This window comes from Microcaecilia unicolor, chromosome 1 (assembly GCF_901765095.1).
Source record: "Microcaecilia unicolor chromosome 1, aMicUni1.1, whole genome shotgun sequence".
NCBI classification, from domain to species: Eukaryota; Metazoa; Chordata; class Amphibia; order Gymnophiona; family Siphonopidae; genus Microcaecilia; species Microcaecilia unicolor.
The window spans coordinates 540,888,372-540,915,599 of NC_044031.1; the positions used below are offsets into that span (position 1 = coordinate 540,888,372).

The window sequence follows — 27,228 nt, forward strand, 5'->3', positions numbered from 1 at the left end:
AATACCCCCATAAGCAACTTATTTTGAGGGTCTGTGAGACCAGGCGCTCTCAGCCCCAGCAAAAAGACTGCAGGGTGCCACTGCACTGACCTACCCACCCATAACTGGACCCGAGCCTGAACATCCTTCCAATATGCTCTGGCCTTAGGACAGGTCCACCAGATATGGCCCATGGTCCCCAGACCTCCACAACCTCTCCAGCATCTAGAGGATGCCGTACCAAACATGCGGTGCAGGCGTATCGGAGTAAGATACCACCTATAAAAGACCTTGATGGCGTTTTCCTTCACAGCAACCGATATAGACGATTTCAAAAGATTTCGTTCTAATTGTAGCCAGGAAGCTTCCAGCAAAGCAAAATCCAATTCCTGCTCCCAATTTTTCCGATGCAAAATGTACGGCCAAATACGTTGCAACAAATGACGATAAATTGTTGTTATCATTCCCCTTGTACCTCTGTTATCAACACACAGCTCCTCCCATAGTGTAACCTCTCAAGTCAGAGCCAACTTATGAACCGGGCTTTGCAAAAAGTGCTTTATTTGCAAATACACATATTGATCCCTCCTCGGAATCCGTTAATCTTCCCTCAACCTTTCAAAAGAAACCAACTTGTCTTCCTCATAGAATTGCCCCCATAGTTCTAATCCCAATTCCCCCCAACTCTGGAGTACTGCATTACCAATCCCCGGTTCAAACAAAGGGTGATCTCCCATGGGTGCAAACCTATACAACAGCAGTTTCCTTTCCGATAGTACCAAATCCCAATAATGAAAGGTAATCTGCACATTAGGTGGAAACCTCTCTACCCGACCTCTAAATTGTGACGGCAGCCACAGCAACTGTCCCAGTGGACGGCTTCCCACTAAGTCCTGTTCTATATGGACCCACAACTTGTGATCCTCCTTCCGGAACCACTCTATGGCCGACCTCGACTGTGCAGCACAATGGTACCAAAATAAATTTGGCACTCCTAATCCTCCATCTCGCTTAGGTTTGTACAGGAAGGTTCGAGGCAATCTCGGTCTTTTCTGATTCCATATGAAGCGAATTAATTTATCTTGCAAATTCGAGATATAAGCACGTGACAGGCGTACCGGGAGTACCTGAAACAAATACATTAGCCGAGGGAGGATATTAATTTTAACCGCCGCGATTCTTCCAAACCAGGAGAGTCCCATTGAATGCCAACGCTCTAAGGATCTTCCAATGGCTTGCTGTAGAGGCAAATAGTTAAGTGCAAACAATTCCGATAACCTCCAGGGTATCTGAACCCCGAGATACCTTATGTCCCTTGCGGACCATTTAAATGCAAAACAATTCTTCAAATTGTCCATCAACTGAGGTGGTATCCGGATTGCCATCCCAATGGACTTGCTCACGTTTAACTTGTATCCTGACATAGCTGAGTACACTTCAATTTCCTGCAATAAATTTGGCAAAGGAATCTGTGGTTTAGTCAGAGACAAAAGGACATCGTCCGCAAACAAAGCAATCTTGTATTCCTTTCCCCTCACCGCCACCCCTGTAATATCCACGTCCTGAATCGCTGCGGCTAAAGGCTCTATTGCTAAAGCGAAAAGAAGAGGCGATAGCAGGCAACCCTGTCTCGTGCCTCGTTCCAACTCAAAAAGACCCGAATGACCCCCATTAATTCGAACACAGGCTTTGGGAGACTGATAAAAAGCCTTAATCCAGGATGAATAGAAAGACCCTACCCCAAACTTATTCAAGACCTTGTCCAGGTATCCCCAATGGACCCTATCGAAGGCCTTTTCTGCATCTAACCCTAATAAGACCACCGGCAAATCCTTCTGTTGGGATACATAAAGTAAGTCCAGAGTTCTCCTGATGTTATCCATTGCCTGTCTATTGGCCACAAAGCCCACCTGGTCTGAATGGATCAGAGTGGGGAGCACCCTAGCCAATCTATTTGCCAGCACTTTAGCCAATATTTTAACGTCCGTGTTTAAAATGGAGATCGGACGATATGATGCACACAGAGATTTGGCCTTCCCCGGCTTAGGAAAAACAGCCAACCAAGCCTCCATCATGGACAATGGCAAACGATCCCCTTCCATCACTGAATTGATCACCCTGGCCAAATATGGAGCAAGTTCCGATGCGTAAACCTTATAAAACTCGTTCGTCAGTCCATCCAATCCGGGTACTTTACCTGCCGGCAAATCTTTAATTACCTTTAGTACCTCCCCAACTGTCACCTCAGCATCCAAGTCCTCTCTCTGACCATCCGATAACACTGGGAGCTGTCTGCTAGGTACGCCTCAATCTCGTCGTCACGTACAGTGGCATCCTGCCTATATAATGTCTGGTAAAACTTTGCAAAACAATCCCGAATATGAGGGGAGCTAGTTACTTGACCACCCCCCGTGTCATGCACTCTCAATATGTGTCTGTCAGCCCGCAACTGTCTCAGTTTAGTCGCCAGGAGTCGCCCAGGTTTATTTGTACATTCATAGTGAACCTGCTTCAGACGCTCATGCACAAAACGCAGACTTTCCTCATGCAATGATGCCAGTTCCAACCTCACCTCCTGGAGCTTCCTCAGAACAGATACCGACCCAGTGGCCTTGTATCCATCCTCTAGTGCCCCCAGTCTCTCCATACACATCTGCAAACGCACTCCATGCTCTCGATTTCGCTTACTAGCACATTTGATGAAATATCCCCTAGTTACAGCCTTGAAGGTATCCCACACCACACCTAACTTAGGGCCCGACTCAAGGTTCAACTCAAAATATTCCTTTAAAATAGGAACAAAGTGCTGAACTATTTCTGAGTCTTGCAATAAGCAGTTATTTAGTGACCACCTCCTATCCTTTATCTCCTCCCTCAAGGATGGAATGATCGCCCGCACTGGGGCATGATCCGAAATAGTTATATGCCCAATGAACGAATCCCCACCCCCTTCTGACAAAGTTTTGTCTAAGAACACATAGTCCAATCTGGAGTGAGACAAATGGACATGAGAATAAAAGGTATAGTCTCTAGCCCTTGGGTGGCTAAAACACCACACGTCATACAGCCCCATGGAGTCCACAAATCTCCCCAGTGCCTTAGAGAGTCTGTGATCACCGGAGACTGGCTGAGCTGACTTGTCCAATCCAGGTTGCATAGTAGCATTAAAATCCCCTACCACTATCAATGTTCCCCGTGCAAAGCTCTGTAGGTCTCTCTGAAGGCAGACAAAAAATTGGTCCTGCCTCTCATTAGGGGCGTAAACACACCCCAAGGTAAACTCCTCGTGCTCCAAGAGGACATGCAAGAACAGATAACGACCCTCAGGATCTCTCTTCAAATGCAATAGCTGCACCTGCACATCCCTATGGAACACAATGGCCACCCCCCTCTTTTTTGCTCCCTTGGTATCAGAAGCAAAGTAAGCTATGGGGTTCTGTGAAGAGCACACCAGACCCTCTGCCCTCTTAAGTAAGTGGGTCTCCTGCAAGAAAATAACCTGAGGCTTAACCAGTCTCATTTCCTTAAACATGTCTTTTATAGGGTGTGTTTAAGCCTTTCACATTATATGTCAAGATCTTAAAATCAACCATGTGCTTGATCTGTGATATAAGAGAAAATGAAAAAAAAAAAAACAAGAAACAAAAACAATGGAGAGCACTCACCCCTCCCCTCCTCCAAAAGTCCACCCCCCCATTCCAACCAGCCCCCCTAACTTAACTCAAGTGTATCTTAAGTATATACTCAAGAATCCCCACCTCCCCTAATCCCTCAGCTACCCCCTAGGAGACTCCCCCTTCTATCCCTCGAACTCCCCACCAGACAGTGCTCTACCACACTGAATGGGATAATTAGGAGCAAGATAACCCCAACAAAACCAAACAGACTTTCCTCCCCCCTAAATTCTTCCCCCCTACACATAACCCCGCTCACAATAAGATAACAGCCATAATGTCTAACATCCACAGAACAAACCTCTGTAGGTCTAATGCAAGACATGTACATACAGTATCCAATCCATCACAAATTAGCCCTGCATTGCCCACCTAAATTCAGAACCCCAAAGCAGTAAGCCCTTAAACAATATCAGTTCCATCGTTTCTTATCCTTCACTGGGATCCTTTTCCACTTCTGTAGCTGCGCTCTTGTTGCTGGCGCCATTACTCCCGATGGAACGGTTGCTGCTGTCAAACCAGCCTCCTGTAGTAGTTTCCAAACTTCCTCCAGTTTACGGCATCTGTGCTGTTTTCCATTCAATACAAAGCACAAAGCAAAGGGAAAAGACCATCTGTACGCAATTTTCCCCTTCGATAGAATGTCCAAAGCAGGTTTTGTCTCCCTCCGCTGTGCCAGAGTAAATGAGGACAAATCCTGATATACCGACACTTTAGCTTCATTGTAGTCTATGGGCGGTGTCTGGCGCGCTTTCACCCATAGTTTGTCCTTAAAGGCATACGATGAAAAACGCACAATAATGTCTTTGGGCTGATTATCACGCAATCCTCCAATAGCCCTGTGTGCCTGATCCATTTCTATGGCACTAGGATCTATGGTCTCTCCAAGAATTTTTTCACACAGCACACGAACCACTGCTGGCACGTCTTCTTTGTTGTCGTTCTCTGGAACCCCATGAAACCTCAAGTTATTACGCCTTCCGCGGTTCTCCAAATCATCCATTTTATATTGGAGCTCCTCCGTCTGAGCTGAAAGCTTTTGAATGCGTGAGTCCATATTTGTAAAGCCCTTAGCCCACTCGTCCGCCCTCTCTTCCAGGCTCTCCACCCGGCTGCCCAACTCTTGCAGATCACTACTAATGGCGTCCATATGCTCCAGGATTTCTGTTTTAGACGCTTTGATCTCCGCCCGAATCTCTTCAAAGTATTTAGCTAATGTCTTAGAATTGTTGCGCTTTAACGAGCTGTCTAATTCTACCCGTGAAGCTGCCGATTCGGAGTCAGACGAGTGATCTGGGACAGGTGACACATGGCGGGCCGAAGTCCTCACAGGTTTTCGCGCCGAACTGCGCTCACCCTCTCGGGGTGCAGTGCCAGATGCTTGCTCATCCTAAGCTCGCGTATTTCACCGATGATCCCAATAGATTTAAATCGCAAGTGGGTTCCGATAACAGCTAATTATAGCAATTATTGTGCAGGGAAGTGCAGGAGCTAAAGATTCAGGCGTCCATTTAGTCTCGTGACGTCACTTCCTCTCTGAGTGTGCTGAATGTTTAATCACCTGATGATGTGAGGCATAGTGGAATCTATTCATGGTTGGAAGTAAATTCAATGGTAGAGGAAATATTTGTTCTCTTTCAAAGAGTACCCATCTGGGGGTTTCAGTTGAAAATGAGGAGTACCATTGTTTGGCCTGGGACACCTGAAAGGCCAAATGATATAGCTTAAAATCTAGTCTTTGTACTTTTGAAATGAGAAAAGAATTGATCTACTTATTCTACACCACTCAGGATTTTGTAGACCTCAATCATATCTCCCCTTATCCTTCTCAAAGAGCCCTAACTTTAGCCTTTCCTCATACGAGAGGAGTTCCATCCTCTTTATCATTTTGGTCGCTCTTCTTTGAACCTTTTTTAATTCTGCTATATCTTTTTTGAGATACAGCGACCAGAACTGAAATCTATACTCGAGGTGCGGTCACACCATGGAACAATACATAGTAGATGATGGCAGAAAAAGACCTGCACGGTCCATCCAGTCTGCCCAACAAGATAAACTCACATGTGCCATTTTTTGTGTATACCTTACCTTGATTTGTACCTGTCTTTTTCAGGGCACAGACCATATAAGTCTGCCCAGCACTATCCCCCCCTCCAACCACTCGCTCCACCTCCCACCACCAGCTCTGTCTCAGACACTATAAGTCTGCCCAGCCCTATTCCCGGAAGCATAAGTACATAAGTATTGCCATACTGGGAAAGACCAAAGGTCCATCAAGCCCAGCATCCTGTTTCCAACAGTGGCCAATCCAGGTCACAAATACCTGGCAAGATCCCAAGAAAGTACAAAACATTTTATATTGCTTACCCCAGAAATAGTAGATTTTCCCCAAGTCCATTTAATAATGGTCTATGGACTTTTCCTTTAGGAAGCCCTCCAAACCTTTTTTTAAATTTTGCTAAGCTAACTGCCTTTACCACATTCTCTTGCAACAAATTCCAGAGTTTAATTACACATTGAGTGAAGAAAAATTTTCTCAGATTCGTTTTAAATTTACTACATATGTAGCTTCATCGCATGCCCCCTAGTCCTAGTATTTTTGGAAAGCGTAAACAGACGCTTCACATCTACCTGTTCAACTCCACTCATTATTGTATAGACCACTGTCATATCTCCCCTCAGCTGCCTTTTCTCCAAGCTGAAGAGCCCTAGCCGCTTTAGCCTTTCCTCATAGGGAAGTTGTCCCATTATAGTATTTTCAGTCTTATTCACCATCCCTTTCCTAATAATTCCTAGCATCCTGTTTGGTTTTTTGGCCGCCGCTGCCACACACTGAGCAGAAGATTTCAGCATATGTGTAATGACAAGCATGATGTGTAACTGAGTAAAAGTAGCAAAAATTGGTGAAATTATTACTTCAGTAAAAGTAACAAATGTTTCATGGACTTCTTTACAAGTGGAGGAGTGGCCTAGTGGTTAGGGTGGTGGACTCTGGTCCTGGGGAACTGAGTTTGATTCCCACTTCAGGCACAGGCAGCTCCTTGTGATTCTGGGCAAGTCACTTAACCCTACATTGCCCCAGGTACAATTAAGTACCTGTATACAATATGTAAGCCACATTGAGCCTGCCATGAGTGGGAAAGCACAGGGTACAAATGTAACAAAAAAAAAAGTGATAAACTTTTACTTAAGTACAGTAACTAATTACATTTACTTAGGGCCTCTTTTACCAAACCATGCTAGTGATTCCCACACAGCAATGCAGGTGAAGCCCATTCAACGTGAATAGGCTTTGTCAGCATTGGCACACTGGGAATCGCTAGCACGATTTAGTAAAAGAAGCTCTTAATTACTATACAACACTAGTGCTAACCTAAGACCACATGCCAAATGTTTCTGACTCATGTGGAACTTGGCAATGCTTTCTATCTCACCCCGATTATTGGAAGGATAACTGACCTCACCCTGTAGGCTGCCTGAAAAAGTATTTTTGCTGTCTCTGTCTGTCAGTTCCCTCCTTTCCCTCTTGGACTCCAACGTGAAGTTTCCCAGCTGGCTCCTGAATGAGGCCACATAGGTAGGCTGCCTGTTACACTATCCAGCTTATTTTTGAAAGAGACGGACGCCCATCTTCCGACACAAATCGGGAGATGGACGTCCGTCTCAAAAACAGGTATAATTGAAAGCTGAATTTGGACGGCCCCAACTGCTTTCCATCACGGGGAGAGGCGAAATTCTCGGGGGCATGGCCGAACGGCAGCGAAGGCAGGACAGGGGCGTTCCGGGGCGTGGTTAACAGATGGACCTCCGCGCCTGATAATGGAAAGAAGCAAGACGTCCCCGACGAGCATTTAGTCCACACAAAGTTGGTCCTGTTTTTTTCACGACCAAGCTTCCAAAAAGTGCCCAAACTGACCAGATGACCACCGGAGGGAATCGGGGATGATCTCCCCTGTCTCCCCTAGTGGTCACTAACCCCTTCCCACCCTAAAAAACAAACTGTTTAAATATTTTTTCCAGCCTCTATGTCAGTCTCAAATACCATACCTAGCTCCATGACAGCAGTATGCAGGTCCCCTGAGCAATTTTAGTTTAGTTGGTGCTGCGCGGGACCCATGCAGAGAGCAAAAATCGGAAGAAAAAAAAACATGCAAGTGCAGTCAGGGATGTCCAAATTAAAGCAATAGTAATAGGGGGATTCGAACCAGCCACCTTCTGATTATAAGACTTGTGCGCTAACCACTGCACCACTTATTCAGTTGCCTACACCTCCTTCCCTTTCCATTAAGTCCCTCCAAGTTTCTGTTAGCCAATCACAGCTCATTTACCTGACATTGGTGTCAGCTAAATGAACTGTGATTGGCTGACAGAAACTTGAAGGGACTTAATGGAAAGGGATGGAGGTGTAGGCAGCTGAATAAGTGGTGCAGTGGTTAGAGCACAGGTCTTGTAATCAGAAGGTGGCTGGTTCAAATCCCACTATTACTATTGTTTTAATTTGGACGTCCCTGACTGCACTTGCATGGTTTTTTTTTTCTTCCGATTTTTGCTCTCTGCATGGGTCCCGCGCAGCACCAACTAAACTAAAATTACTCTGGTTCGAATCCCCCTATTACTATTGTTTTAATTTGGAAGTCCCTGACTGCACTTGTATGGTTTTTTTTGTACGTCCCTGACTGCACTTGCATGTTTTTTTTTCTTCCGGTTTTTGCTCTCTGCATGGGTCCCGCGCAGCACCAACTAAACTAAAATTGCTCCGGGGACCTGCATACTGCTGTCATGGAGCTAGGTATGATATTTGAGGCTGGCATAGAGGCATCTCAGGGGGACCAGTGCACTACGAATGCTAGCCCCTCCCACGACCAAATGGCTTGGATTAGGTCCGTTTTTGAGATGGCCGGCAGCGGTTTCGATTATCGCTGAAAACCGCGGACGGCCATCTCTAGGTCCAGCGATCTCATAATTTGTGTCGTCTATCTCTAGAGTCGACACAAATGATGGGATTTCAGCGAGCTGAACCGTATAATTGAAACCAAAGATGGACGGCCATCTCGTTTTGATTTTACAGTTCGCTCCGCCTCTTCACGGAGCCGTCTCCGGAGATGGACGTTTTTACACATGGGCGTTCGCGTTCGATTATGCCCCTCCATGTCTTCAGTTTGAGTTTATGGTGGAAAGCTATCAGTGATGAATCTGGAATGCACACAGCTCTCTCTGGAACTGTCTTAGTTGAAGCTGAAATGCTATCCAGTACTGGTTCTTACTTATTACGGCACATATTTTTAGTTTAGTTCCTTTATGAGCACTGAGGGCTTTAGCCACTCAGTTATACTCAGAGGGACTATATGATGGCTATTGAAATAACACCCATCAGATAAAGGTGTCTGTCTCCGTCTAACGGGCTAACTTCGTGTGTAGCTCTTGTGTCTAACTCCTTGAGTTGACTCCCCTCCTGTAGAGTAGTACCATGTGCGCATGATATAAGGGATATCATATCGCACATAGAACAGTTCTCTGATTGGATGAGCTGGGCAGACATAAACTGCTGGCATGAAGTGTGCACATGGACAATGAATGGTAAAGCTTTGGTCCACTAGGATCACTGAGCAAACCAGATGGTTGGTAAATGTCATTAGCTTGGCACAGGAATGCCTGTGCAGATGATATGAAGCCCCTGGCCTTGGTGATAGCCCTCCTTTTGTTTTTTTAATTGTCCGAGTTGTGTTTAATTTTTGTGTTGGCTGGGTTGTGTTCCAGAATAAATGAAAAATTTTATGCTTATCTTGTGCTGTACTCATTTTCATGATACCTTGACAACTTTGTTTGTTTGGGGCAGCCACTTAATTGGGACAAAGTATAGGAGTCCTGATGTGTCCCAATTAACCAGAATATACTGTGTTAATTTTTTCCCATTGCAGCTCCTTTTTACTCTGAGCAGTGGCAGGTTAAGTGACTTGTCCAGAGTAACAAGGAGCTTCAGTGGGGGGGAAATAAATAATATACCTTTAATGGTGTGATTAATCAAAATGCAACCCTAATTAGACCCATGGACCACAACATGCAAAGGCAAATTGCAGCAGATGTTAATAAAACAGCCCATCAAATATCCTACCTTCATACTGCATGCAATGAAACAGAATTTTGCCAGCATACATTGCCAAATGCCTGGTTAAAGAGCAAATCTTTAAACTGTTTCCTAAAACTCTCTGTTGTGCTGGGGCCGATTCTGTTCAATATATTTGTGAGTGACATAGCCGAAGGGTTAGAAGTTTGCCTATTTGCGGATGATACTAAGATTTGCAACAGAGTGGACACCCGGGAGGGAGTGGAAAGCATGAAAAGGGATCTGAGGAAGCTAGAAGAATGGTCTAAGGTTTGGCAATTAAAATTCAATGCGAAGAAATGCAAAGTGATGCATTTATGGAGTAGAAACCCACGAGAGATGTATGTGTTAGGCGGTGAGAGTCTGATAGGTACTGAGGGGGAGAGGGATCTTGGGGTGATAGTATCCGAGGATCTGAAGGCGACGAAACAGTGTGACAAGGCGGTGGCCGTAGCGAGAAGGTTGCTAGGCTGTATAGAGAGAGGTGTGATCAGCAGAAGAAAGGAAGTGTTGATGCCCCTGTACAAGTCGTTGGTGAGGCCCCACCTGGAGTATTGTGTTCAGTTTTGGAGGCGGTACCTTGCGAAGGATGTTAAAAAAATGGAAGCGGTGCAAAGAAAAGCTACGAGAATGGTATGGGATTTGCGTTCCAAGACTTATGACCAAAGACTTGCTGACCTGAACATGTATACCCTGGAGGAAAGGAGGAACAGGGGTGATATGATACAGACGTTCAAATACTTGAAAGGTATAAATCCGCAAAAAAATCTTTTCCGGAGATGGGAAGACGGTAGAACGAGAGGACATGAAATGAGATTGAAGGGGGGCAGACTCAAAAAAGATGTCAGGAAGTATTTTTTCACGGAGAGGGTGGTGGATGCTTGGAATGCCCTCCCGCGGGAGGTGGTGGAGATGAAAATGGTAACGGAATTCAAACATGCGTGGGATGTGCATAAAGGAATCCTGTGCAGCAGGAATGGATCCTCAGAAGCTTAGCCGAAATTGGGTGGTGGAGCAGGTGGGGGAAGAGAGGTTGGTGGTTGGGAGGCGAGGATAGTGGAGGGCAGACTTATACGGTCCGTGCCAGAGCCGGTGATGGGAGGTGGGACTGGTGGTTGGGAGGTGGGAAATACTGCTGGGCAGACTTGTACGGTCTGTGCCCTGAAAAAGGCAAGTACAAATCAAGGTAAGGTATACACATATGAGTTTATCTTGTTGGGCAGACTGGATGGACCATGCAGGTCTTTTTCTGCCGTCATCTACTATGTTACTATGTATGTTACTATGTCAGACATAAGTTGAAGCTCCATTCCTGCATTCCTGCTATGGAAAAAGTACGTTTGAGTTTCCAAATGTATTTTGGAAAGCGTGGGAATGACCAAACATTGTGATCCTTCTGAACTTAGAGCACTACATGGTCTGTAAATTTTCAGAAATGTAGAAAGATAATGTGGAGAATTGCTCTGTAGTGCTTTATTAGCAAAAGGATAACATGACAAGGAACACTGTCAAACAAGCAAGCAAATATTGACAAGTGCTAGCAATGACAGCTTTTTAAAAAAAATATTTCACCTCCCTACCTCCCCCCCTTTCCTCCACCCCATCCCCTCAAAGTGTCTTCCACCTACAAGAGATCCCTGGTCAGTACTCAAAGTCCACAAGTATGAGGTATAAGATATTAATCATGAAGTCATTCAATAAAGCTGAGTGAATGCTCATTGTTGGCGTGCTTAAAAAGGGGAACAAATTTTTATGAAATGCTTTTTAACTTTCCGGCCACTATGGTTAATGGAAAGTCTCACCATTCTCAAAAGATCATGCGTCTGGTTATGCCACTGTAAGAGAGTTGGGGAGTAGTCTGAATCCATTGAAGTAATATGCAACATTTCACTAATAGGCAGGATTTGTGCAAAAACAAAATGGAGACTTGAACGTCCTCCGTAATATCATCCATGATGTCAGATATGCTCCTTTTAGGCGTTGCCATCCAAATGCGATGATGCATAGAACCAAGATGAGTCAACAAAGCCTGTCAAAAAAAGAGAGATCACAGAACTGTCCCAGAAATAATGTGTATAAGAAGCCTCAGAAATACCACACTTAGGGAAGGGGAAATGGGACTTGATATACCACCTTTCTGAGGTTTTTGCAACTACATTCAAAGCGGTTTACATATATTCAGGTACTTTTTTTTGTACCAGGGGCAATGGAGGGTTAAGTGACTTGCCCAGAGTCACAAGGAGCTGCAGGGGGAATTGAACTCCGTTCCCCAGGATCAAAGTCCATTGCACTAACCACTTGGCTACTCCTCCACTTAGGACAACTCTTGTCTATAAGGAGTCCAATTTTCTTAGCTTGTGCAAGATGAATACACATACGTAAAAGAAACGTATAATTAAGTTCTTGAAGTTTAGCGTATTCTGCCAAAACAAGACCTCTCTTTAGACTGTCCTTGAGTGCTTCAGTGGAGAACTCCGCAAAGTCCTGAATCCATTTAATCACCCCCTCTGTAAGGGCTCTATACCCACAGTCGTCTTCCCTTCTTCATAATAGCTGCTAACCAGGCCCTTGTGGACTGCAGGAAGGGGCCAATATTCCTCAAAAGGGGGTTCCTGAAAATCTATCCCATAACTGGTTATTAAATGAACAAATAATGTCAGATTTGCATATATGGATACCAATGACTGGACTGGAAGTCTTGAGTCTCGTACTCAGTAGAGTAATCTAACAAAGTAGTCTTATCCTAGTCCACAAGATGAAGCAACATCTGCAATCCCGCCTCCCTCCAGCATTTGTAGCAAGGGTCCGTCATTCCCAGAGGAAAATCTGCATTACCCACAATAGGTAAATAGAATAATGGGAATGGAGACCAAAATGCTTTCTCATTACAGGCCATGCCCAGCATAGGGGTTTTAGTAAAGAATGCCTCTTAATCTCACCCTGTAGGCAGTTCGCCTTGGCATGGATTAAATAGGATAAGGATAAAGCACCACGTATGGAGCACTTTAAGGACACATCACAAAATTCAGAGAGCCAAAAACCCAATTTCTAATAAAACACAAATGGCAGGCAACATAATAGGCCTTTAAATCTGGGGGCCCCAATCCTCCAATCTGCTTCAAAAGTTGCAGTGTACTAAGGTCTTTGTTTTGCCCCAGAAAAATTGCTGGATCATGGTATTCCAAACATGCAAATCTTTTTGTTTCAATATTATGGGCAAGTGCTGATCAATAGTGGTAGTACTGCAAGACTACTGCTAGGGGGTCAGTGGTGCCATTTTGTAACCCAGAGCCCGATGGAGTGGGATTGGAGGGGGACTGCTTCTGTTCTATCCCACTAGTCTACCTGGGATGGCCCCTGGGTAAGTCACTGGAATGGTCAGTGGTCTAGGGTGGCGGTGGGGGGAAGGTTGGCTTTGAGAACTATGGGGAAGGGTTTGTGGTGGGAGAGGCTTGATGGATCAGATCAGGATGGTAGGGGAATTCTGATTTGGGTATAAGTGGGATTGGATCAGGGGAGAGATTGTGTGTGTATGTGGGGGGGGGGGGGGGTGCGCTGCCATTGAAGTTCTGTTAAGCTTATTTTCCAGTGGGCCCACACCTTGTTTACATGTAGTGGTAGATAGCGTGGATGCTTACACGCTATGTACCATTGTATCTAATATGGTGCTTGTGCTGTAAATGTCTGCCCTGTGTGATAAATGCAGCACAGATGCTGGGCATGCACGCACCTTGCGTATACCACGTACTCTTTGCACTTATTGTGCACTAGTTTTTGCACCTAATGCATGGTAAGTGCAAAAACGTACTGCATGTTAGTGAAAGGGCCCTAAAGTTAAAAAAAAAATTAGTTGATATTGTAAGGAATATGCCGAAAGGAAGAGGGACCCCAGCTACCCACCGGAGAAAAGAGAGCCGGAGGGTAGGAGGGAAGACCCTAGGGATGCTCAGGTTTTGCCCAAAAGGGACATAAAGGGGGGAAACTACAACTTCCAGAAGGCCACAGGAGAGCTACGGGGGAGGAGAAGTAGGGTGCAGAACCAAGGAGCTCCAGAAGAGGGCCGCCAGGGAAAAGGAAAAGAGGATTCTCCCACCTGGTGGAGGAGGTGGTGGAACCGGTGGCAGGAGAAGGAAAAGCAGCCTAGCAGAGTTAATGAAGAAAAGTGTAATCAGCTGGAAAAGGGGTGGGGGGAGGAGAAAATGGACTGGGCTACTGAAGGAGTGGGGGAGAAGGAACCAGAGGCGATGGAGCAGGAGGAGGCTGAGCTGGTCTTAGATGAACCCATGGAGCTCTTGGCTATGGCTCAACCAGCACTGGAGGTATAGGGGAGAGGCCTGGGTCAAAGCGGGAGGAGGTCAGGAGAATAGAGACTGACCAAGAGGGTGGGACCCAAGGCTTTGAGCCCGCGCAAAGCCTAGCTTTATGGAGCTGTGCTGAGAGAGAAGCCTGGCTGTACTTGGACTGTGTTTGAAACAGCCTAGCTCCATTGAACTGTGCTGAGAGAGAAGCCTGGCTGTAATTGGACTGTGTTAGAAACAGCCTGACTTTATTGAGCTGTGCTGAGAGAAGCCTGGCTGTAATTGGACTGTGTTAGAAACAGCCTGACTTTATTGAGCTGTGCTGAGAGAAGCCTGGCTGTAATTGGACTGTGTTTGAAACAGCCTAGCTCCATTGAACTGTGCTGAGAGAGAAACCTGGCTGTAATTGGACTGTGTTAGAAACAGCCTGACTTTATTGAGCTGTGCTGAGAGAAGCCTGGCTGTACTGGGACTGTGTTTGAAACAGCCTAGCTCCATTGAACTGTGCTGAGAGAGAAGCCTGGCTGTAATTGGACTGGGTTAGAAACAGCCTGACTTGATTGAGCTGTGCTGAGAGAAGCCTGGCTGTACTTGGACTGTGTTTGAAACAGCCTAGCTCCATTGAACTGTGCTGAGAGAAGCCTGGCTGAAATTGGACTGGGTTTAAAACAGCCTGACTTTATTGAGCTGTGCTGAGAGAAGCCTGGCTGTATTTGGACTGGGTTAGAAACAGCCTGACTTTACTGAGCTGTGCTGAGAGAAGCCTGGCTGAAATTGGACTGGGTTTAAAACAGCCGAGGAGCTGTTGAAGAAAAGGGGGCTGGGGGCTGCAAAGCTCCAAAAACAGGCCCAAGAAAGAAGAAGAAACACATAAAGGGGAAAACAGAGAGCTCGGTGCTGGTGGTGAGGAGGCTGCACGGACTTAGCCAGTAGGAGCCTTGTTTACAATATTTTGAAAAGTCACAGATTTTCAACAGTTTGTGGGTTCATGTTACAAGAATAAATATGTCAAAGTAAATTTAAAATATTTTAAATAATAATGAACAGATCTGACAGTTAATTTGTTTCTTTGTAGCTTTGTCCAGACACCGAGACAAGGCTCCGTGCTGCTTACACATTTGGAACAACATATCATCTGAGTGTAAGCACAAAATATGACATCTTATTTGATTCAAGTCTTATAGCAGTACATGAAAGAGGTATTGTGATTATTAGTAAAATGGGAATGACTGATATTAATTATGACCATGGGACAGCAGAAAAACTCTACAGCTCAAACCAGCAGACTTTCAGCTTATCAGAACTGGCTCAGAAACGTGGGCAAATTTTATTGTTTTAATGTGCATGTCTTTATTGTTGTATAATTACTAATTAGTTAAGGGTTTTCTAATGCAGTAGTAACTAAAACATATTAGGGTAATCTTAGAGGACTTTAGTATGTAGAGGAGCATTTTTAGGTGGTTAAGTAGACTATTTTATATAGTTCCTTGGAAGGTATACATGTGTAAAAAAATCAAACAAATAAAAACACATAAAAACACAGCACCTACTTTTAGGTGACGTGGAGGGGAATAATCGAACGGCACCGGCGAAATACATGGCCGGCGATGTATTTTGGCGGTGCCGCAAACAGCTGGCCAGACCCGTATTTTCGAAAAAGATGACCGGCCATCTTTTGTTTCGATAATACGGTTCCGGCCAGCCAAATGCCTTGGATTTGGCCGGGGTTTGAGATGGCCGACATAACTTTCCATTATCGCTAAAAAACGAAGCCAGCCATCTCAAACCCCAGCCAAATCCAAGGCATTTGGCCGTGGGAGGAGCCAGCATTTTTAGTGCACTGGCCCCCTGACATGCCAGGACACCAACCAGCCACCCTAGGGGTCACTGCGGTGGACTTCAGAAAAGCTCCCACGTGCAAAGCTCCCTTACTTTGGGAGCTGAGCCCCCCAACCCCCCTCCCCCAAACCCACTACCCACAAATGTACTGCACCCACTAAAACTGCTCCAGGGACCTGCATACAGCCTCTAGGACTTATTGCTGCTGTATAACTTTGGCACACCAGTTCACACCTGAAGACTAATCTCTCTGAAAAAGTCCTTTCTTGAAATATGCATGTTTACTCACAGTTAACTGCAGCTCAGAGGTTGTGCCCCACTGGCAAAGAGTCCCCTGGTACTAAGATTAGCAGTAGGTCAGAGCTGGCACAATGGTGTACAATGCCCTCTTTCAGCACCATTCAAGGTAATAACTACGTTCTGTAATGTGGGTAACACAGGAAAGGGAACTAAAACTGGGTACAAAAATGGCCACTACGCATGGACTACAACAGGAAACAAAACAGGGCACACTCTAATCCAGTAAGCAGGGGGAAAGCACCAGGGGAGTAGAGCCTACCAACTACCAATACCTACACCCACCACAATGCATTGCTGATGTGACTCTGCAGTGCAAATAACAGAAAAGGTGTCACACTCACCCCAGAGCCACATCACAAGTAGGAAAAGGCTGTCGGAGGACAGAACACATTCTGCTGTCATGGAGGTGGGTACGGCATTTGAGGCTGGCATACAGGCTGGAAAAAAAAGTGTTTAAAGTGGGGTTTTTTTGGTGGGAGGGAGTTAGTGACCACTGGGGGAGTACAGGGAGGTCATCTCCGCTTCCTTCTGGTGGTCATGTGGTCAGTTTGGGCACCTTTTTGAGGCTTGGTCATGAAAATAAAAGGACCAAGTAAACCCGGCGAAATAAGGCTTAACGCCATATTTGTTTTCCCATTATCGGCGAAAGCTGGCTATCTGGTAACCACGCCCATACCCGCCCATGTCCCGCCTTCGCTTCACCGCCAACATGCCCCTTTGAACTTTCGCCGGCGAGGCGACAGGAAAGCGGTGATGCTGTCAAAAAAAGCAGCTTTCGATTATACCGATTTCGTCGCTTTTCCCAGATCGCCGGCCATCTCACGATTTGTGTCGGGAAATGGCCGGCGATCACTTTTGATTATGAGCTGGATAGATGTTCCCAGAGATGATGAATAGATGGAATTGGGTGAGATTACCAATTATGCATACACGTTATAAAATATGCACTGTAACCAGGCGCCTCTCTTGTGCAGCCAAGGATAGAACAATCTCCTCCAGCCACAGGCTCCCGGCACAATGAAGAAATAGATGTCCACCAGTAACTTCAATCTTAAGGACTTTTATTCCATGCAGGTTTTTAGTTCACAGTTCCAACAGCAGCATAGCACATACCAGGATTCACTCCAGGCTTACAGGCTCCAGCCTGGGCTCTTTATCCAGTGCACAATAAACAGTAATTCAATTCCCAAGACAAACAGTTCTTTCAGTTCATCATCACAGTTCAGTCACCAAGTAGCATTTTCTACCTTCTATCCTCTTTACCTTCAGGAGAGTTCAATATTTTAGGGACTCCTTCTACCCAAGAGTTTTCCCCTGCATCAGCTTCACAGTGAATTCAATACTTTTGGGACTTCCTCTCATCCAAGGAATCTCAGCCTGCTTCAGTACTTTAGGGACCTCCCTGCCCAAGGATTTTCAGCCTGCAAATACTTCTCTCTCTCCTGAACTGAACTCTACTCCTGGGACTCCTTCCCACCTGCCTAATCAATCCCTGGCTTCAGCTACCACCACCAATCATTCTCCTTCCATTAGCTTCCTCACACCCCAAACCAGCTGAGTTAAGCATTAGACTAATGAGACCAATGATGAGCTCCTGCACACAGGGTTTCCTAACTCTCTTTCCACCTAGTGGCAGCCTTTCTACACAACCTGCCAGCTTACACCCATGTCTTCCCTGATTGCAGCTAGGAGTTCAGTCCGGGTTCTTCATCTCACCCTCTGGCTCCTTGCCTGCAATGCCTTCTGGGACTTGTATTTCAGACTGAAACTGCCTTAACCCAACTATCCTGGATGTGACTTTATCACAGCACATATGTTTTTAGTCCCGAGGTGAGTCACAATTCAAGCAATATTAATTAAGCAATAAACATTAACAATAAAACTCACCTCCCCATTTGCCCTCTACCCCCTTTCACGCCTACATATCCAACTCTACTTCTACTTTAGCTTCCCTCAACTCAGTTCCACCCCATTCAACAAGTTCTCCCAACTTACTGACCAAAAAGCCAGGCTTCAACTTTGCTTTTTTTTTTTTTTTTGTGAAATGTAAAGTTAATTTTTTTTCAGCCAAACCTTCAGTGGCAGTCAATTCCGTAAACAGAGATCCTGTATCGCAGAAGTCCACTACACCCTCAATAGAAATTATTGAGATGATTGTAGCTGTCACGTTGATTCATTTGGCTGCAACAATACTTTCAAATCAATGGTCAATCTAAATACAGACTGTAATAAATCAAATAGATGATTTTACACTTGACCTGACAAAATTGGTTGACTGATGGGGGACAGAGGGTGTTGGTATATGGCATTCAATCCAAAGAAAGAAAGATGAATGACAGAGTGCCTCAGGGATCTGTCCTGGGGTGGATTGTGTTCAATATTTTTGTAGCAGTATTGCCAAAGGATAGAAGGAAAAGTATTCCTTTTTTGCAGATGATACAAAGATTAGCAATAGAGTGGTCTACAAATAAGATGGGCAAATATTTGGCAGTTAAACTTTAATGTTAAAAAGTATAGAATGGATCACGTGATGCTGTGAGCGGTACAGGTTGAGGTTGCCTGAGCTGCTTAGTGGCCTCACCTTAATCTACCCTTCATTATTGTCTGATAGCATTTTGCTGACTACCAACTGTTGTGTTACCCTTTGGTCACTGTATGGACAAATATTTGGCAAAATCCACAGAGCAGATGGCTGCGAAATGATAACATAGTAACATAGTAGATGACGGCAGAAAAAGACCTGCACGGTCCATCCAGTCTGACCAACAAGACAACTCATGTGTGCTACTTTTTGTGTATACCCTACTTTGATTTGTACCTATGCTCTTTAGGGCACAGACCGTATAAGTCTGCCCAGCACTATCCCCGCCTCCCAACCACCAGCCCCGCCTCCCAACCACCGGCTCTGGCACAGACCGTATAAGTCTGCCCAGCACTATCCCCGCCTCCCACCACCGGCTCTGGCACAGACTGTATAAGTCTGCCCAGCACTATCCCTGCCTCCCAACCTCCAGTCCCGCCTCCCACCACTGGCTCTGGCACAGACCGTATAAGTCTGCCCCGCACTATCCCCGTCTCCCAACCTCCAGCCCCCCCTCCCACTACCGGCTCCGCTATCCAATCTCGGTTAAGCTCCTGAGGATCCATTCCTTCTGAACAGGATTCCTTTATGTTTATCCCATGCATGTTTGAATTCCGTTACCGTTTTCATCTCCACGACCTCCCGCGGGAGGGCATTCCAAGCATCCACCAATCTCTCCGTGAAGAAATACTTCCTGACATCTCATTTCATGTCCTCTCGTTCTACCACCTTCGTATCTCCGGAAAAGGTTCGTTTGCGGATTAATACCTTTCAAATATTTGAACGTCTGTATCATATCACCCCTGTTTCTCCTTTCCTCCAGGGTATACATGTTCAGGTCAGCAAGTCTCTCCTCATACGTCTTGTTACGCAAATCCCATACCATTCTCGTAGCTTTTCTTTGCACCGCGTCGATTCTTTTTACATCCTTCGCAAGATACGGCCTCCAAAACTGAACACAATACTCCAGATGGGGCCTCACTAACAACTTATACAGGGGCATCAACACTCCCTTTCTTCTGCTGGTCACACCTCTCTCTATACAGCCCAACAACCTTCTAGATATAGCCACCGCCTTGTCACACTGTTTCGTCGCCTTGATATAAAACAGCCAGAGACCCCCACTGGAATGGTGGTGGGCTGAAGGGGGCTGAACCTTAAAACCTGGCCATATAGAAACCCTGGTAAAGTCAACAATGTTATGGCTTGTATGACTGGGAGCTTGCTGGAAAAGCATGGCCTAGTTTTTAGCCCGGATTGAGGCCTAAATGATCTAAATTAGAAAAGTTAGGTTAAGAAAATATGAAACAAAATGAAGATCAGAAAACAAAATAGAAACTCTAAAGTGTCAGTTACAAAGTGGATTTTCCTCAATTTTCCCATTTAAGTTAGAAAAGACTTGTTTTTCTGAAGTATCTGCAGGTGCACGGAAATAGTTGAGAAATAAGGGGTGGCAACTTTCCAGCTGAGTAAGTTTGTGGTCAGCTAGTTTGGAATAAACAAGTTTAACATTGGAGCCAATGGGTCCCATTAGTTAGAATGGGACTAGGAGAGTATATAAGACGGGGAGATTTTGGGTGTGTCAGAAGACCTATCGAAGTGCTAGTTGAGATGCTGCCCGTCTGTCCACCCATCTGCTTGTATACCTGATCCTGCTGTGTTGTGGTAAGCTATAATAAAGCTGATTATTCTTGCAACCTGTTCCCTCACTCTTTCCTACAGAACATTTAGAAACTTAGTTTATTTTTTGTTATATTTGTACCCCGCACTTTCCCACTCATGGCAGGCTCAATGCGGTAGGCAGTGGAGGGTTAAGTGACTTGCCCAGAGTCACAAGGAGCTGCCTGTGCCGGGAATCAAACTCAGTTCCTCAGGACCAAAGTCCACCACCCTAAGCACTAGGCCACTCCCAACTCTTGGGGTAAAAATGGCTAGTAAGATAATACCCCAAGCACACAACTACAAGTCAGATATGAGCCAAATAGATGACAGCCTTCAGGGGACCCTCTCTGGTAGATGGCTAGCTTGCCAGCCATCTACAGCTGGTCCTCATGGGTCTATCCAACCCAAATAAAAACAGAAATCACATAGAAAAGGTACTGATCGAGGGAAGATGGGGAATGAGAAAATAGCAGAGCTGACCCCAAGCTTTCTGTGGTCGTAGGTAGATGCTGTAATGACAGAGATCACCACATCAGTTGTGGAAGTGCTCGATTTCTGATTTACCCACTTGTCAGAGCAGATTTCAGCAGCTCATTCAGGAGGTTTTGACTCAAACCAGGAAGCTTGAGGTGCATGTCTCAGACCTCAAAGATGGCGCTCAAGTAAAGGAATAGGAGCTTGTGGCACTGATGAAATTAGTTCACCAGCACACAGAGAGACTGGACGATCTTGAAAATAGAGGTGGGAGAATTTGAGTTTTATTGGTTTTCCTGAGACAATACCTGATCACCACATTCTGGAAACTCTCACGGAGTGACTGGCTGACACATCTTCCTGCAAGTCGCAGCAAAGAGTGCTATTTATTTAGACAGAGCTCATTATTTAGGTCACATCATTACACGGTTTCATTACTATCCCCATAAAGTGGAAATCTTACGATGTTAAAAACACAAGTGGGATGACATTACATACAAGGATATTCCAGTAAAAATCTTCCAAGACTATTCAGTGGCCTTAATGGAGAAGCGCAAAGAATTTACACCCTTGTGTGCAAAACTGAGTGAGCATAACCTGGGCTCTATGCTCATTTGTCCGGCCATATTAAAAGTTTGAAATGAGGGTCGGTAGCTGGTTTTTGATGAAGCTAAAAAGATTAACCAACTAGGACCAGCAACCTGAATACTTTTTTTCTCCTTGTCTTGGTTATTGCTTGTGATGTGAGCTGCTAGCCATCGGCCTATACTGTGAGCTCTGCGCGCAACTAACTCACAGCCTCTATGGCCTGCCAGCTACACAGCTTCTACTACAAGCTCATCTACAGCCTATCCTGCCTTCCCAATCTGGGTCATGAGGCAGCCCACTGTAAGCTCTTTACTGCTTGCAGTCTTTACTGTCTCTCCAAGGCTATTACAGTTCTTTAAGTTTCTCAGAGATATGTGCAGATAACACTCAGACATTTAGTATAGGTAAAATAACTTATCTTTTATTTGCATACTGTAGTGCGATGTAACTCACAGAATTAAGACGAGCAGGAATCTGGAATACAGCATACAAGTCAGAGGCCAGGAACATATAGAAACAGAATCCAAAATCCTTCCTGTCTGTCTACAGAGCTCTGCCTAGCTGTAGAGCTTCCTTTGCATGAAAAAATGCCAACAGTCCCAACAAAAGAGGTGAAAAGGCAGAGAGTCAAGGAGAGGGGAGAAAATGAGCTAAGAGAAAGGGGCCCCAAAATAGACAAAAGCCCTCAAGGATGCTCAAGCACTCAGCTGACCATCCCAGGTTGGCTATCAGCCAATAGGGAAATCCCTGACCATGTAGAGAAGAACTGGCTTCTGATTGAGGCTTCTTTCCTTAGCATGGAAAAACTAGTTTCTGGCGGACGCCTCTTTCCTTATGAGGGAAAAACTGGTTTCTGGCTGAGGCCTCTTTCCTTATCAGATGGGAAGGAATGTGAGGAATCTGGCTTTACTCCGATTTAGCTCAGAATGCAGTTTACCATAGGCGTAGTTTGACTGTTTCATTTGGGGGGGCAAAAAAATGGGCGGAGCATATTAGCATATCATTTGCATATATACATATGCAAATGAATATGCTAATATGGAGGAAGGAAATGAAATTTACAGGCAAAATATCACAGATGCACATTTCAAAAAGCTGACATTTCAATTAATAAATTATGAATAAAATAAACTTTTATTTACCTTTGTTGTCTGATCATGTAGTTTTTCTATTCGCTTTGATCCCAGTGTCTTCTGTTTTATGCAGTGTCTTCTTTCCAGTAGGCTTCCCTCTGCTCCCCACCCCCTCCCAGTCCCATCCATCTTCTGTTCCTTCCCTCTGCTCACCATCCCTCCGTCCCATCCATCTCTTGCTCCTTCCCTCTGCTGTGCCTGACCTCTCCAAATCCCATCCATCTCCTGGTCCATCCCTCTGCTCCCCACCCCTCGCAGTCCCATCCATCTCTTGCTCCTTCCCTCTGCTCCCCACCCCTCCCAGTCCCAACCATCTCTTGCTCCTTCCCGCTGCTCCCCACCCCTCCCAGTCCCATCCATCTCCTGCTCCTTCCCTCTGCTCACCTCCTTTCCCAGTCCAATCCAATTCCTGGTCCTTCCCTCTGCTCCCCACCCACCCCTCCCAGTCCCATCCATCTCTTGCTCCTTCCCACCCCTCCCAGTCCCATCCATCTCCTGCTCCTTCCCACTGCTTCCCACCCTCCCAGTCCCATCCATCTCCTGCTCCTTCCCACCCTCCCAGTCCCATCCATCTCCTGCTCCTTCCCACTGCTTCCCACCCTCCCAGTCCCATCCATCTCCTGCTCCTTCCCTCTGCTCCCCACCCCTCCCAGTACTATCCATCTTCCCTCCGCCCCCCCCCCCCCCGCGCGAGGTCCAAGATGGTGACTCCGTTTACCCCCTCTCTTCCTCCCTCCGGCGCAGGCAGCAGTCTTTTCCAGCGTTCCTGGCAGCTGTAGCAATATACACGCTGCCTTCGGTCTGCCCCGGAAGCCTTCTCTTCAAGTTCCTGTTCCCACCTATGCGGGAACAGGAACTTGAAGAGAAGGCTTCGGGGCAGAGCCAAAGGCAGCGTGTACAACGCTACCGCTGCCAGGAACGCTGGAAAAGACTGCTGCCTGCGCCGGAGGGAGGGAGGAAGAGAGAGGAGTAGACGGAGACGCTCCTCTCCGTCCGATTGGCTTCCCTGCCCTCTCTGTCTGTGTCCCGCCCGAAAGGAAATGACGTCAGAGGAAGGCGGGACGCAGATAGAGAGGGCAGGGAAGCCAATCGGACGGAGAGGAGCGCGTGCCTGCATGTGTTTTTTTTTTTTTTTAAACTAATGGCGCGGCAGCGCCTCGCGTCGTTTGGGGGGGCACTGCCCCCCCTCGCCCCCCCCAGTCTACGCCTATGCAGTTTACTAATATTAGCTAAAATAATGTAATATATATAGGACTACAGTGCCATGCCTAGGCAGTTGCCTGAGCATCAGCTAAACTAGGTTACTGGACTAATAACATTACAAACTAGGATACCTGTATATATCTATATATGCAGGTCAAAAACAGGTAATTTGGTTTTGCTTAGGCGATTGCCTAACTTCCACATAGTTTGTTTTTTCAGCCCTGACCATCCCAGGTTGGCTATCAGCCAATAGGGAAATCCCTGACTATATAGGGGGAAGCTGTTTCTGGCTTAAGGCCTCTTTCCTTTGTAGAGAAAAACTGGTTTCTGGCTGAGGCCTCTTTCCTTAGCAGACTCAAAAAGAAGAGAATGGCATACATCCTTGCAATATATCCAGCTGCAAACTATGCCAAAACATTTCATGGGACTCCCACGGTCATTCACAGCTAACTCCCTTACAGGCTTCTTCAAATATACTTGAAAAACATTTAATTGGGAGTGTTTGTGTCTGTGGTAAGTTTCTGTTTTAAATCCTATGAAAGCTTTATATTTAACTTGGCAGTATTTATGTGAAAATGTATACTGTCTCCTGAAGGATCATCCAAGTCATTTTGCAACATATTATTCACAATCAAAATTTAGTAAAATACAATGAAAATATGTTTTGCAAAATCTGCAGTCAGAGATTTTTGTGGTAGACAAAAGCAATGTGGAAACATGCTGGCAGCTACAGACAATCCCCCTAATTCTGTAATTTGGCACCTAATTTTAGACATCAACCTCTTGATTCTATAAATGGTGCCCAAATTTGTGTGCAATCCTAAGATCCGCATGCAAATAAATTAGCTAATGAACTGTTATAAATTATTGATGCTAATTGGCTCTAACTTGGATTTGCGTGCGGATCTGGCTACACGCAATTCTATAAAGATCTGTGTCCAGATCCTCTCACGTTTAACCCAAAAATGAGCGTGGCTATGGGAGCAGTGGGGGGGGGGGGGGGGGGGGGGGGGGCATGGGCAGGTCAAGGGCATTCCAAAGAATTACGCGTAGTGCACACTAGGATCTATACCAGGTTTCAGTTGGTTTAAGTCCTCATACCCAAAGTTGGGTGCCGGAAAACACTTTGCACTAGTATTCTGCAACAACTTAGATACACCCTGAAACCATGATAGAATTGGCACTAAGTGTACCCCATTGTGTGGAGCGTCTATATTGGCAACAAGTTGTAGAATTGCACCCCCCCCCCCCCCAAATATGTTCTTTCCAGTTTGCTTACTCGCACTAACTACTAAGCTCTACAACACCTTCTTCTCCATCAGATATCCTCCTGGGCTTGTTCCATTTATCTCCACATCAACTTGGGAGGCTGTTTCTTGCATCCAACACTCTTTACATGAAGAAACATTTCCTTAGATTTCTCTTGAGTAATCCCCTCATTCCAAAGTTTACTTTCAGTTCAAAGATGCCTTCTTCCTGTGCATTTATACTTGATATTTGAGTGTCTTTATTTTATCTCACCTATTTTCATCTTTCTTCCAAAGTATGCATATTTAGATCTTTAATTCTATCCCTATATTCTTTATAATAAAAACCATTTTAGTAACCATCCACTTAGACTGATTCCATCTGATTTATATCCTTCTGAAAGTGCTAACTCTAGAATTCCACAGTGCTTTAAATGAGATCTCAACAAAGCTGGTTGTTGATGAGTCTGATATGATCAATTACCTTGGGTTTAGGCAGTGCTTTTGTTTTATTCATCTCTATGTCCTTATTTGATAGCTTGAATCCTAGTGGTAGTATGGTGGGACTACTGCTAGGGGTCAGCTAGTGTCATTTTGAACACTGCAGGAAGGGGAGGACAGAGCTGGTGCTAGGGTTTCTGGCGCCCTCCTGCAGCCTATTAGTCAATGCCCCTACCCATCCAGGGGCGGGATCACTATTGCTGTGCCCCATAGTAGTCATACCCATAGTAGCCACACCCCTTTTACCAGCCATGGCACATATAAACAGGCATCATTGAAAATATTAAACCAGTATAGGAGAAGAAAAATAACCTATGTGTTTTTTTTTGTTTTTATTATAAATATCTGTAAGCTGTTACAGCTCCGGTGTACCCAAAAAGACACAAACCAAATTAGCATACAGACCAGGAATTAGGAGAACAGTCTTGCCAAACCTGAAACAATATGTTATCAAAATTTCAGAACCTAACAAACAGATCCCTATTCAGACACTTAGCCTTGCAGTCACACATTCAGACAGAGATAGCCCCTCTTCAAATTCTTCAAAAATTAACCTGAAATCCTAAGAAGTTAGACTGCATGCAGCACAATACCAGAAAAACAGAAAGAAACACATTGCTATACATTGCAAAATAAGACAGCAGATGTAATTTCTCAAAGTGGACATATTCCAAACACTAAAATGAAAATAAAATGATTTTTTTTCTACCTTTGTTGTCTGGTGATTTTGTTTTTCTGGTCCCAGTATCTGATTCTGCTGCTCCCTATCTGTTCTCTGAACTCCATTTACAGTGCTTCCTTTCCATTTATTTCTTTACTTTACTCCTTTCTTCTTCATTTCTTGCCTTACATCTGTAAGTAAAAGCTGGGTCCTCCGCAGACTTGACTGCAGGAGGTATAGAGTGGATCCAGCTTCAGTCTATTTTCTCCATCCTTGTGCAGTTTTTCTCCTCTCTTCCTTTCCCCTCATCTCCATCAGTATACATCTCCTTCCTCTTTCTTCCCTCCCCTCCATCCATATGCAATTCCTTCCTCTATCCATGTCCAACATTTTTCCTCTCCTCCCTCCATCCATGTCCAGCATTTCTTCTCTCTCCCCTCCATTCATGTGTATCTCACTTCCTCTCTCTTCCCTCCCTTCCATTCATGTCCAGAATTTCTCCTCTCTCTCCTCCATCCATGTGCATCTCCTCCTCTGTCTTCCCTCCCCTCCATCCATGTCCCACATTTCTCTTCTCTCCCCTCCCTTCCATGTGCCCTCCTCCAGAGGTTGACACCCCCCTGCCATTCTTACCTCGCATACCGGGTTCCACCGGCCCTGGGGGAGGAGCAACTAGGGATTGCTTCTGCCTTACCTGCTAGACATCAGGAAAACCCCCAGTAGGTCCTGGGGCTTGGGGGCAGGGGAGAGTCCAGGGGACTTAGGAAGTTGAGGGCTGATCCAGGGTTCGAGGGTGTATCTTAGGGAAACCTTTACTAGAGGGTATGAAGGTCTTTAATCTGGAGTGGACTAAATCCCATAGACAGTCCACCTGGACTAAGATGGGAACAGCTATCAGTAAATGCATATTATCCAATTGGCTAGGAGACTGCATCCCCTTTGCTTAGGCCCAGGCTGAAGGGTCATGTCATGGCTTGCAATGTTA

At 45.5% G+C, this 27,228-nt stretch overlaps 1 protein-coding gene across 1 annotated transcript in view; it reads left to right on the plus strand.

Moving 5' to 3' along the window:
- TMEM67 (transmembrane protein 67) overlaps positions 1-27,228 on the plus strand; it is a 465,663-nt gene that overhangs the window by 187,922 nt on the left and 250,513 nt on the right. The window contains 1 exon segment of the mRNA XM_030216600.1: positions 15,130-15,195. Within this exon segment, the coding sequence (XP_030072460.1) occupies positions 15,130-15,195 (66 nt within the window).